This window comes from Mytilus edulis, chromosome 10 (genome assembly GCF_963676685.1).
Source record: "Mytilus edulis chromosome 10, xbMytEdul2.2, whole genome shotgun sequence".
NCBI classification, from domain to species: Eukaryota; Metazoa; Mollusca; class Bivalvia; order Mytilida; family Mytilidae; genus Mytilus; species Mytilus edulis.
The window spans coordinates 26,463,836-26,477,908 of record NC_092353.1 but is presented as its reverse complement, the minus strand read 5'-3'; the positions used below and the strand labels follow the sequence as shown (position 1 = coordinate 26,477,908).

Here is a 14,073-nt window from a genome sequence, read left to right as displayed (position 1 = left end):
ACTTAAAAAGACTCTAGGGCAGCAACATACAGTTTTCAACTTTAATTTTTTGTTTATTTATTTTTATCCAATTGGATAAACCCTTCCAGAGCACCTGAGATCACACCCAGTTATTGGAGGGGTTTATGTTTTGAGTTCTGATTTTTTTCTGTATTGTTTTGCAAACTGTTGTTTGTCCTCAACATGATTTTTTGGTGCCATTGCATTGTAATTTCTCTTGCCTCTTATTTATTTTCGAAAAAAATGTATCTATCTTTAAACAATTTTCAATTGAGAAGTGCCATATGTAAAATCAGAATCAGTGTACATGATCTCAAAATAGAAAGAGACAGGTATAAAACTTTATATATAGATAGAGACCAAAGGCTTTGTAAAAAATGTACTTTAAATCAGGTTGAAGATGAACAACATTTTATAACTAGTTGTCCAGCATACAAAAATGATAGGGAGATATTTTTCAAGGAGATAAACTGTATCTGTCCTAATTTTATATATCTCTCAAATGAGACAAAATTTGTTTGGTTATTTTCTAATGAAAATTTGTCTGTACTTAAATATTTCGGGAGCTATATTATTACATGTCTAGATGTTAGGAGAAATTTTAATTAATGTATGTAATACCAATGATAATTGTAATGATTTTATAGTTTTGATCCTGCCTGGAATTAAATTATGTGATTTTTATAGAATGAAGATAATAACATCTGTCTGAACTTTTTAATGTTTCATTTTAATATATAAAAATGTTTTTCTGTTACAAATCATAATGAATTGTTTTATGCGTACATGAAGGGCCTTCATTGGAATAATAAATATTCTTATTCTTATTCTTATTCTTATATTATAAGTTTTAAACTCTTGTCTATTCTATTATTTATTTTCCAAGCATGAACCAAGAAGTAGGCTGATTTAGGAATCCATGTAGCACTATTATTGTATCAGGAATCAACAAAAATGGCATTCACAATAAGTACTGTAACTAAAATGGGAAAAAAATAATGCAAGCTTTAGTCTGTTCAAAGACTTAATTATGAATCTAGAAGCATGACTAAAACAGTTTTAAAAATAGTATTTTTAATTAATTAAGCATCACTTTGATAAAAACTCACTAAACTTAATTTTTCTCATAATAGGTTTGACCTTAGAATCTATAAATAATCTGTCATTAAATAATTCTTTATTTCTTACAGGGTGTTCAAGAGGATATTAAAACTCTACAACAGAATGTCAACAACATCAACGACTTATGCAAACAACTTCTGGTGGAGGCAGAGCCTAATTTCGGTGAACGTCTGGTGACAGAAATAAATAGTTTGAACGAAAAGTGGGCACAAACTGTAAAACTTGCTCAGGAACAAAATACACGTTTAAAAATGGCATTAAAAACTAGTGAATCAGTTTATAACAGAATTAAGGAATTAAACGAGTGGCTTGAACCAATCAAAGAAGACATTTCTAATAAGGACTATTCTGTGGAAAATCCTAATGACTTGAATGTCAAAAATAAAAAGTTCAAGGTCAGTATTTATATTTGCATTAAGACCTAGTGATATCTATGATATCCATACCTAATGAGATATCTGTTGGTTTATATGATAAACATTACTCAAGAGATATCTTTTTATTCACATAATATCCTTTTAATAATGTAGAATTTAATATCGTTTGGTTTATATATCACAATATATTATTGCTTTCTACAAATACTGTCATTCATTAGGAAAATGATAAGAACAAATACTTTACAATAATAAAAAAAAAAAAAAACTTTAAAAATATTTATTTCAAGACTAAAGAACAGTTTCGGTTTGAAATTTTGAATTAAAAGTGATGAACTAGCTATACATTTATATCTACCTGAATTTCAGACATGAGTATTGAGCGAAAATAAGAACTGTAGATTCAGTCATTTTCATGGGTAACAATTTTCATGGATTGAGGAAAACCTGCAATTTGGTGGATACAATGTATTTGATTTAATGGTTTTTGCCAATCTCTGCATACAAAAACTTAACACTATGTGTTTTTATGCCCCACTTAGGGGCATTATGTATTTTGGTCTGTGTGTCCATTTGGCTATCTGTCTGTCCAACCTCAGGTTAAAGTTTTTGGTCAAGGTAGTCTTTGATGAAGGTTAAGTTCAATAAACTATATTCGTAGTACACATGTTCCCTATGTTATGATTTTTCTAATTTGAATGTCAAATTAGAGTTTTGACCCCAATTTCACAGTCCATTGAACATGGTAAATGGTAGTGTGAGTGGAGCATCCATGTACTATGCACACATTCTTGTTTTTGGAAATTAAAAGAATGATATATATTTTTCAGATTTTGAAGACAGAAGTGACCTCTAAAGAGGATGAAGTAAACAAAGTGAATGAAGAAGCCAATGAAATGTTAAACTGTGCTCCATCAGGCTCGTTACAGGAACTAGCTCGAGCTCTGATGAGACTCAATGCTCTGTGGACGGATGTTTACAATAGGGTGGATCATTACTCACAACTCTTCTCTTCCTCTGAAACTCAGTGGAAAAAATGGAAAGGTTAGCATACAAGTATAATCATTTTGAATGGTCTTATACCAATTTTAACAGATTTTGTTGGTAAATCATGAATTTAATTGTTACTGAAGTCAAAAAAGTATAGTCTTGTATGCAGATTATGGCAAAACCAATCACAAAAAATAAAACAAAATATCCCTGAAAATACATTGTTTTGTCAATCGATGTAAAATTTAACAAATCCACATTATCATCTGGCATGTCTTCAAAATGATTTTTTTCATTATTTTTCATAATATTGATGGTTAACTGAGTCTCTTCAAATAGGATATTTTAACAGAATTAATGAATGATTTTATATAGTATAAAATATCAATTGATTTTATGTACTGTGATGTGAATGCATTTCTTGTTAAAATTGTATATTTAGCCTACATACATAGATTTTCTATAAATTTTCTAGAAGTTGCATATATAGAGTTAAAAAGAAAAAGGTGACATCAAAGAAAAAAATGTACCATCAAATGAAATGCAAAGGTTTACAATACAATATAACAAAAAACAAAATGGTATCATCTGTAACCACTTGAAAACTGTTGAGTCGTATTCTAATTTATAGGTATGTTGGATGAAGAGAAGAGACATTTGGGTACTTTTGAACGTAAAGTGAAGAAATCCCGGGGATTTAGTTCTGATGCTGAAGACATTTCAGAGGAACTTGATGTAAGTAAGGGAAAAACCCACTTATTGTCTGACCAAATTTTTGAGACAATATTTATAAGATTAACACGTTGAGTCAATTTTACAAGATTCAAATTCTAAGTTCTTTCTACATATTATAAAAAGTTTTTGTCTCCAGATAATAATATGTGTTTCTTTCCCAATATTTTGCATTTGCTCATTTGATTTCTGTAAGTATTAGTAATATCAACAAATCATTTTTTCCCAAGTTTGCATCCATGTCCTTTAGGACATGAAAATTTAATCAATTTGGCCTTACTATTTACACTGAATTTGGACCAGAAAATTCAATCATTTTGACCTTACTATTTACACTGAATTTGGAACAGAAAATTCAATTACTTTGGCCTTATGATTTACATAGAATTTGACTTTTTAGCACTGTGTCAGTTTTCAAGGTCTGACATAGGTTAATTTCATTTCCATAACCTTTAAGCTAAATTTAAAATCAAATGACAGAATGTACTTTGATTTGATGAAATATTTTATATATATTATGTAACTATGTCGTGTGTAATAAAACTCATTGTGTGTTGTCTGCCACATGCAGCTACAGTGAGACAATTCTGAATGGAATGATAATATAAATAGTCCTAGTTGGATGAAGATATTTCAGTCTAAGCTTCCGTCCTGGAATTTAAACGATGGATAACAAAAAGAAAATTTCTAAATATTTCAAAAGTGAATATAAAAACGTCTGTGCACTTCAAGGTTAAAAAGTATTGTATAAGCATATCCTGGAATTTATAATTTGTGGATAACCAAAAGAAAAATTTAAGTATATTGAAAGTGAATGACAAAAAAGTCTGTGCATTAAAAGGCTAAAAGTTGGTTTGATATACCTTTCAAAGCCTTTTCAGTTGTGCCGGACAACAGTAAGCAGGTTTTTGACAGAAAATTGTACAACATATTGGAACACATTTGACTAAAAGATTAAATAAGCTAATGAAATAGCTTGATATTTTTTGTTGTTTAGGATATTGAAACCAGCTTGAGGGACCATACATTAGAGAAGAAGACTGCCCTGTGTCAGTTAGGACAAGATCTGATGGCTAACTCAATCATGACTGAAGTCATCAAAAAAGAACTAGAGGATCACTCCAATCAGTGGAATTCTTTGGACTTTCAGGTAACAGTTTTGATGATTATTGTCATCATATTGTATCATATTGAAATGGTATATTTTAAATGGGCCTCTATATGTAATTATACCCCACGCAACGAAGTTGCGAAGGGTATAATGTTTTTGACCCGTCCGTCTGTCAGTCCGTCCGTCAGTCCTGTTTCTTGTCATCGCAACTCCTCTCAAACCACACAACAGAATTTCACAAAACCTTTTCAGATAATAAGGACATACTATGTAGTTGTGCATATCAAAAGGAAGTTGCGATTCAATTTTTTTTCTAGGAGTTACGCCCCTTTGAACTTATTTACTTTAATGTACTAGTGCAACAGTTTGTCATCGCAACTCCTCTCAAACCACACAACAGAATTTCATGAAACCTTTTCAGATAATAAGGACATACTATGTAGTTGTGCATATCGACGGGAAATTGCGATTCAATTTTTTTTCTAGGAGTTATGCTCCTTTGAACTTATTTGCTTCAATGTACTTCTGCAACAGTTTGTCATCTCAACTCCTCTGAAAACACACAACAGAATTTCATGAAATTTTGTAGATAATAAGGACATACTATGTAGATGTGTATATTGACAGGAAATTATTATTCAGTATTTTTTCTTATACAATTTTTTTTTCTTATACTTATTTAATTTCTCCAATGACAATGTGGGGACATGGGGTATGTGAGCGTGCTCACTAAGGTTCTTTAATTATATCATATTATAAGTACGTCTGAACCAGTGACAACTCTACAACAGATTTATCCATCGGATCACTAGCAGTGATGGTGATACATGGCTGTGTACATTCTATATATACAACTTGTCTAAACATCAGCCCAACAATGTTAGATCTGTAAAGTTGCTTTTGCAAATTTTTTGTTCTCTTGCCGGGATTTGAACTAATGCTACTGAAATACCGTGACACCAAATCACCAGCACTGTATCTGACGGGCTCCACCACCTGGGCTTCACAAAAAATAAAGCTTTCCGTGGCGGACGGCGGGTGTTACCTTTCCTCGTCAGTTTTAATCTGGCATTATAATACAGTACATGATATATAAGTCATGAAGATTATATATATAACAATTTGATAATGCCTTCCATGTTATTATGTTATAAAGATAAATGTAACTATCTATTGGTTAGTTGCCATTACTTTTATACATAAAATTATTCTAGGGTTAGCAAAGATTTTAATTGTTAACCTATATCATTCAGTCATACTGAAAATGCTTTCTTAAGCCCAAACACAAATTATTTTAAGTTTGTTTCTTGATAATTTGAATTGATAAATAAGTTTCTGCAATTGAAAAGATTTTGTTTTGCACAAAATGTGTTAATTAAAAAACTATCATATCATTGAGAATTTAAGAATAAAAGCACCATAAAAAAGAATTATTTTGCACAAATGAAATTGAACTGATTAAAAAAAAACTAAATGAAAGGAATAGCTTCTTCATATGACATTTCAGGCAAGGGAGAGAATTCAGGACTTAGAACAGTCAATAAACAAATCCCAATCAATAGAGAAACAGATTTTAGAGATGTCCAGTTGGATGTCTGATGTTAGAGACATGTTACAACAGAGGCTAGATGCAGATGTACTTGCTGGTGATGTTCCTGAGGAATATCAGGTAAATATATAAACAATTGAAAATTGTCAGGTTAATTATAAGGACTTATTACATTGGTTGCAATGAATTACATTGATTTCCCAGTTAGATAAAAACCGATAATTTCACATGTGAAATAAACGTGGTTATTTCACTCTCTGACGTCATACAACAATAGGCGTTGTCAAGACGTCGATAACGTCGGATCAAAACAAATTGTCAATGCGTAGGAAAAAGATATAGTTCCTTACATTTTCTACATTAATTTCACACAAAAAAAGCCATTTACCAATGTAATAAAAAGAATAACTAATCGCCGTATTTGAATATCAAAAATAAGACAACTTGTGACCGAACGCCGCTATGGATTAAACTCGTGCTGCGCACTCGTTTAATCCATGCGTCGTTCGGTCACGCGTTGTCTTATTTTTGATATTCAAATACGGCGATTAGTTATACTATAATTAGTTGGCACCTATATTAACAAATTTCAACTTATGTCATATGAATACAGAAATGAGTGACTGGTGAAAAATAATGTTTATCCAACTCACTAATTCATGTATATATCAAAAACTTAGTCTTCCGTGCATGATTTTATCGTTTCTTACGCAAAAATATCATATAATTGTCAATTTATCTTTTTGTCTCTGTCTGTACGAGTTAACAAATATGGCATCTCATTAATTGCGTGTTTTGAAGCCGTAGTTTAACGATTGTCACCTTATAGTAAACAATCAATAAAGAAGCATGGATAATGAGAATGTGTATAACATGTACAATCAGATAATAGGTGATTCCAATGACAGATCCATGCGTATTGTGATCACCGGATTTTTACAAGAAGGGTCACGCTAAGGTCACTTGCTTATGCAAAATACTTAGGCAAATTGCTTCCTGGAAGCAAGCAATTATAAAAAAGTAAACTTCTTCTAAATGTGGACTAATTAAAGAATTTTCTTCAAGAAAAAGTATATGTACACAAGTTTTATAATGAAAACTATCCATTTAGTTATAAAAAACATATGCATCATTTTTTTAGCTCACCTGGCCCAAATGGCCAAGTGAGTTTTTTTAATCACTTTGCGTCCGTCGTCGTCCGTTGTCGTCCGTTGTCATCGTCATAAACTTTTAACATTTTGAACTTCTTCTAGAGAACCACTGAATGAAACAAAACCAAACATGGCATGAATGTTCCTTATGAGGTCCTGACCAAGTGTTGTTACTTTGTAGCCGATCCATTATCCAAGATGGCCGCCAGCGGGGGACTTAGTTTAACATAGGACCCTATGGGAAGTACATACAAATGTCCTCTTTTAGAGAAACACTGAATGGAACGAAACCAAACATAGCATGAATGCTCCTTATGAGATGCTGACCAAGTGTTGTTACTTTGTAGCCGATCCACTATCCAAGATGGCCGCCAGCAGGGGACTTAGTTTAACATGGGACCCAATGGGAAATACATACAAATGTCTTCTTTTAGAGAACCACTGAATGGATTGAAACCAAACATAGCATGAATGTTCCTTATGAGATGGTGACCAAGTGTTGTTACTTTGTAGCCGATCCATCATCCAAGATGGCCGCCAGGGGGGACTTAGTAAAACATGGGACCCTATAGGAAATACATACAAATGTCTTCTTTTAGAGAACCACGGAATAGAATGAAACCAAACATAGCATGATTGCTCCTTATGAGATAAAATTGAGAAAGGAAATGAGGAATGTGTCAAAGCAACAACAACCCGACCATAGAGCAGACAACAGCCAAAGGCCACCAATGGGGATTCAATGTAGCGGAGATGCTGACCAAGTGTTGTTACTTTGTAGCCGATCCATCATCAAAGATGGCCACCAGCGGGGGACTCTGTTAAATACATTGATTCTATATGATGTTTCACCTTTTTTGTTGTTTTTTTGTTTTGAGGTGGAGGAGTTGATTTCTAATTGATATATACCCTTGATCTTTTTTTATTCATATAAAAAGACAAATAAAAGAAAAAAGCTATGATAATTAAAAGCAGCATCATGTCATTAAATCCAAACTGTTTCTATTTCAGTCTTTAAATGAAGAAGTAAAACAACAAGAAGATTTATTAAAAGAGTTGGAGAAAGTATCAAAAGATTACAAGGCACAAGGAAATGTTGAGGGATACGAAAGATTGGAAAACCAGATTAGTCTTCTCAATGTATGTTATCTATAAAGTATAAGTTACAGATTATTTTGTAGGTTTTTGTTCTCAATTCATTCTATTCATTTAGTACAATCTGTATGAGTATTTAAACTAGCTTTTTTTCTAGGGCAGTCTATACTTTTTAAAATTGTTTTTTTTTTTTTCTGTTGCTGGCTTATACAGCTGCTGTTCTGTTTAAAATGTACGACTCATAATTCTTTTCTGAAATATGTTGTTATACAACTTTGACAGCCCTAATGTCCTTCCGGAAATTAAAAAAATATAAAAATTGATAAAATTACCGAAATTAGAAAGTTTGATATTGTCATTATATCTATGCTATAAACTAAATATATATTGTACTCTTAAATTTCTTTAAGTGGCTATAAAATACAACAAAATATTAATTATAAGACCATGTCAGCTGTAGAAAAAGTGTATTAATTGTCAGAACAGAATTTTTGTGCAGTTCATTCAAATTTAAAAGCATGAACAATTTATGTAAATATAGGATTATCTCCCTTTGACTATAGTAAATGATTGAAAGAGAAGTGTCTTATCTGTAAAATTCATTTACTGCACATTGCACACTGTACAATTTAACAATTAAATGTCAATTTTAAGCATTGTTTGTTTTTAAATTCATCTAAATGCTCTGAATAAGAAGACACAAAAACTGTTATTTATTTTTGCAGAAAAATTTCGAGGAAGTGATGTTAAAATTCAACAAGTTTCAAAGACCAACAGATTTCGATCCTAAATTAGGTCTTGTCCAACGAGAATTAAGTAATATTGAGGAGAGATTACATTTACTGGATATTAGGACAGATGACCCGGAGGCATTACAGAGTACTCATGATCACTGTATGGTTAGTAATAGCTTTTGGGGTTTTGGGCACATGTATTTAATTTTGGGTCCTCAAATTTCAACAGCTGTGTAAATGATTGTGTTAATGAATTGTTTTTTTCAATTATTTTGACTTTTTCTATACAGGAAATAACTTCTTTTTCATATTTATGGATAAGCAGAAATGTGAACACAGTTTTAATAAACTTGTACCTACTCGCTGGGAATTCTGCAATGCATTTTTAGCACATATGCAAAAATTGGTTTAAAATTTTTTCTTATATAATCCACTGTTAAAAAAATGGTAACATATTTTGATCATAAAAGAATGGACCATATAGTAAATAAGTAATGTATTGGTGACAAAACAAATAAAATATTTGCAGTCTTGGCATTTTTGGTGTTTTTAAAATGGTGCAATAAGACTTTTTCCTAATCAATTGTATAGAAGAATATATTTATTTCCAATTACTGTATATATTGAATTGTAAAAACATATTAATATATTTTTTTTAGAAATTCTACAAAACTATGAGTGAGTTGAAGACTGAAGTAGAACATGTGATAAAGACAGGCAGACAGATTGTTGAGAAGAAACAAGTTGACTTTCCCGACAAACTTAGTAAACAGTTGGATGCTATCAAACAGCTGTACAATAAACTAGGGATACAGGTGGGTACATTGAAGCATAATAGAAAGGATTTATTTTTTATGAACCTTTCTGATGTATTTCAGAACTCAGAGCAGGATATTTCACAAATTTGCAGGGTATTATTTTTAAGCATCATAAGTAGATTTTTCTGAATTTCATAACTTTTTTACAGGTACAAAATGAAGAACTTAAACAACTTTTGTGTTTCCGAATTTGAATTTTTATTTAAAAAAAATCATATGCTGTTTATCTTGGCATAAAGTTTTTGAGAATTAAAAGTGCATAATTATTTTAGGAAAATATTCATAATAATAGAAGAAATATGATAATTAAATCTGTTGTAAATTTTGTTTTTATGTAGGTTACAAAAGGAAAGAATACCTTGGACAAAGCCTTAAAGATTGCTAAAAAGTTACACAAAGAAGTAAATTCTATACAGAAATTTATAAACACAGTGAATGAAGAGTTAGATACAAGGGACAAAACTCCCATTGCTAAGAATTCTGAAGCTACCTTGTCCTACATAATTGTAAGTATTTAGTAGGTCGTAGGAATACACTCTTAAAAGAAAATTGATGTGTGTATTTGCTTTTGCTTACAAGCAAAATAATGTACTGTTAACAGGTGGTTAAGTAAGGTTAATGTTTGTTGTGTCTATTGGGCCATATGTTTCTTGTGCAAAGTGTGTTTACTATTATCAGAGATTTAAATTACATCTGCTCAAAAAAGTTTTATTATGATACATATTAGATTGGATTTAATTAAATCTATACTTGGATTATTATTATTTTAGTTAAATTTTCTTGGTATATTTTGAAAATTTAATTTCTTTTGTAATCTCCCAGAAAAAAGCATGGGAAGATGAATGTATTTCAATGCTATTTGTTTGTAAGAGTGAGTTTGATTTATTGACATCATATATTTTGAGGTACCGGTAGTCAAATCCACCATTTTACCTTTTATAATGTGCAACATGCTTTTAGTCTGTAAAAGTGATTTTGATTATATTTTGAGGTTGTAAAATCGATCACTTTACCTTTTTGAATGTGCAACCGAAGTTTTTTCTCAAAATTCAGTTTAGATACAGAGTTAAGCAACTGCATAAGAATAGGAATAACTATAATGTATTTCTATACTTACCAAGGTTAGTCTTAGATTTTACAGTCATAATATCCATTTTCCAACTCTCTTCTATGTAGCATGAGAACTCAATTTGTGACAATAAAATCAATGATTGACGTCGGCAAGTATTGAAATTAAATAGTTATTCCACAATTACTCCATGATCATTTATTCACACTCAAATGATTTTAAGTTCCCTGCCGGCAAAGTCAAAGGGGACTTTAGATTTGCACTTTGTCTGTCTGTCTGCAGATATGGATTTAATATTTGTGGTATTGTTTTATCATGTCAAGTTACAGATCAAGTTCAAATTTTGTTCATGTCTGATGATTTTGTGCAGAGTTATGGTCCTTGGACTTAGAAAATTCACTTGAATAATCAGTTTTCTGCACTGTTTGTATCATTCTTAAAGATAGTGATTTGATAATTGGCATATAGTTTTATCATGACAAGTTACAGTTCAAGTTTGAATGTTGTTCCAGTCTGATGATTTTGTGCAGAGTTATGGTCAAATTCACTCAAATAATCAGTTTACCAGGTACACCATTACACCTTAGCAATTTGCTCCTATACAATGAATTTTTAACTGGTAGGGCACTATGTATTGCCACGCAATACTCATAGAATGCTTGTTTATTTCAGTCTGTTCAGGAAGAAATGACAAAGAGTCAGTCTAAACTCCCGAACACCAGAGATCTCGTATTCCAGTTACAGGAACTAGCAGAAGATGAGGAATTATCTGAAGCTAGACAAACTGTAGAAAATCTGTCTGAACGATGGGCTGTACTAGCTGAAAGACTAGTTTACAGACAGGGGCAGATACAGGTATGTGATACATGATCTTAGGGCTGTTACATTAAAATGTATGTGGGAGGGTAGGAAGGGACTCTCAAAATATCCCTACAACCAAGAACCATTGTTTAGATAATTTTGCGTAATGATAATAGACGCATACTGAAAAAAGACCCATAATCCATGTACAATAATTAAACTTCGTTCCACATACATTTTAATGGTAAAGCCCTTACTGAAAACATTTAATATTGAAAAATTTAAGACTAAACTTAACTGTACCAATTTCGAAATACATAAGGTGGATTCAAAGTGAAACTAAGAAAAGAAAAAAAATAACATGAGATAAAAGTCTCCTTTTATATTGTTCATAAAGTTTTCATTTGGTAATAATTACATTAGATGTATGTTTCATTATGATACTTTATTCTGATTGGCTAACTGCATATCACGTGTTATTCTGTAAGCAATTGCATTGCTCAATAAAACTTTTCATTAACACGTGGTCCCACAATAAAGTGCACAGGTGAATTAAATTAAACAATAATAAAATTCGAGTTTTCATGATCATAGCTAAAAAAAATGTAATTATAAGTATTGAATGCTTCTTTTGGTAACTTCATAGGGTTGTAAAAGCGTTGACCGTGCGCATATTTTTAGTATGAAGCTGGGAATACAAAATGTACTTCAGTCAACACTTTTACACCCTAATGAAGTTACAAAAAGAAGCATTCAATTCTTAAATAAAATAAGACCTTTTTTTTTTACATCTTTGTTTCTTGTTTATTAGACAAAGTAATTAAAATGGAAATTTAGCGTAGAACAACTTTCAACATTTTGTTTGTAGGCAGAAGTAGCAGCTTTAGAAAAACTGTTTATTACTTTCCAAACCGCCATAATGAATGTAAAGGAATGGTTAGCTAAAGCTGAGAATATACTGACCACTCAAATACCAGGTCACAGTCAGTTCTCAGATGCACAGAAAGATCAATTTAGGGTAAGTAAAGCAAGCTATGAGAAATCAATTTTTACTAGGGGTGTCAACTCGGTGAAGATTTACTAGACGAGTACTCGTAAGTTTTTACGAGCAATACTCTAGTACTCACTCCGAAAAACATCTACAAACTGGAAACACAAACTTATACCCATTAAAAATATAGACGTAAAACCCTCAATACTATTACATATGACTTAACCCGAATAATTCAGTCGTTATATCCCGCTTACTACATTAACTGCTGAATGCATAGACAATGAAAAATCTTAAATCAACCATTCGGAATTAGCTCTGGATTTACCTATCTCGATAAAATTCAGCTAATTGCTGATTGGTCACCTCTTCTACAGGGCACCAATCAAAATCCAGGATTCGTGAAGAGTTTTTATCGTGTAAGGAATTCAGGCCCTCGCAAGTAGGAGAGATCGATTATGGGGAGGGACTTAATTATTCAGGTTACATATGACTAGGTTATAGTCCCAGGAATTGTATACCATAATTAATAGCTCATTTGCTACATGTACTAATTACTGACAATAATCTAATCAATTAATTAATAAACATCTATAGAAACTGTAAACTCAAACAACAGTATTTGTGAACCATATAAAAACACATTTAGTGACATATTATAGGCTTCTACCAACTCAAAATTAATGAGATGTCAGTTCAGCAGTTCTTTATTTGTAAGGTTTATTGATGCATAAACTCTGCCTTTAAATTCTTAATTTTAAATGTTTTCAACTGTTTGAATATCATTAATAGTTTGCATCTGTGTTTTTATTTAATATTGTAGAGACTGCAGATGGAAATGAATGAATTAGGCAGCCAGGTAGATGAAGTCCGTGAAACGGCAATAAATATAATGAATCGTAGTGATAGATACCATAAAATGGTGGAACCAGAACTGACTCACCTTAACCAAAGATGGGAAGAGGTATCCCAAAAAATCAAGGTAGAACTAACAAACGTAACATCAGTGGAGGTGGTTAAGAGGGTGAAAACTAACATGCTTTAATTAAAATTGGGTAGAGGTACCCTACAAAATTACACAGACTTGCTTATCTCTGAGATAAAAAAGCAATGTTGTCTCAATTTTTATAACTTAAATAGTAAGTTTTCAAATAAAAAAAAAAGGCACTAACAATTTTTTAGTAAATATCATTGCAAAAAGTGTATAGGTATTGAAAAATCTTAACATGAGTTTTTCATTATGTTAGGACCTTACTTAAACTTTGAGATGATCAAAAGCATTAAAGTTCTTTTTCTTTGCTGTTAGTTATGGTTTTGGTGTTGGGTTTGTGCTTAGTGATTTAATGTCAAGAATTGATATGCTATATCCTTTCTCTCCCACCTTTTAGATGTTGTGTAATTTATTAGAAATAAGTAATAAAGGTTGAAAGATGTACCAAATTTACACAGGGTTTAAAGCTTCTTTTTATGGTTTGCCTTAATATCTTGTTCATTATTTGTTATTCTGAATCTTCACAAGTGGTATGAGCTCAT

The 14,073-nt window shown here is 31.4% G+C and overlaps 1 protein-coding gene across 3 annotated transcripts in view; it reads left to right on the top strand.

The window, feature by feature from the left end:
- LOC139492092 (dystrophin-like) overlaps positions 1 to 14,073 on the top strand; it is a 223,371-nt gene that overhangs the window by 108,500 nt on the left and 100,798 nt on the right. For all 3 annotated transcript variants that reach the window (XM_071280234.1, XM_071280235.1, XM_071280236.1), the window contains 12 exons: positions 1,191 to 1,517; positions 2,330 to 2,543; positions 3,121 to 3,224; positions 4,219 to 4,371; positions 5,840 to 6,001; positions 8,044 to 8,172; positions 8,853 to 9,026; positions 9,521 to 9,676; positions 10,018 to 10,185; positions 11,421 to 11,603; positions 12,418 to 12,567; positions 13,364 to 13,522. In XM_071280234.1, coding sequence (XP_071136335.1) covers positions 1,191 to 1,517; positions 2,330 to 2,543; positions 3,121 to 3,224; positions 4,219 to 4,371; positions 5,840 to 6,001; positions 8,044 to 8,172; positions 8,853 to 9,026; positions 9,521 to 9,676; positions 10,018 to 10,185; positions 11,421 to 11,603; positions 12,418 to 12,567; positions 13,364 to 13,522 — 2,079 coding nt within the window. The remainder of the gene's footprint in view (positions 1 to 1,190; positions 1,518 to 2,329; positions 2,544 to 3,120; positions 3,225 to 4,218; positions 4,372 to 5,839; positions 6,002 to 8,043; positions 8,173 to 8,852; positions 9,027 to 9,520; positions 9,677 to 10,017; positions 10,186 to 11,420; positions 11,604 to 12,417; positions 12,568 to 13,363; positions 13,523 to 14,073) is intronic.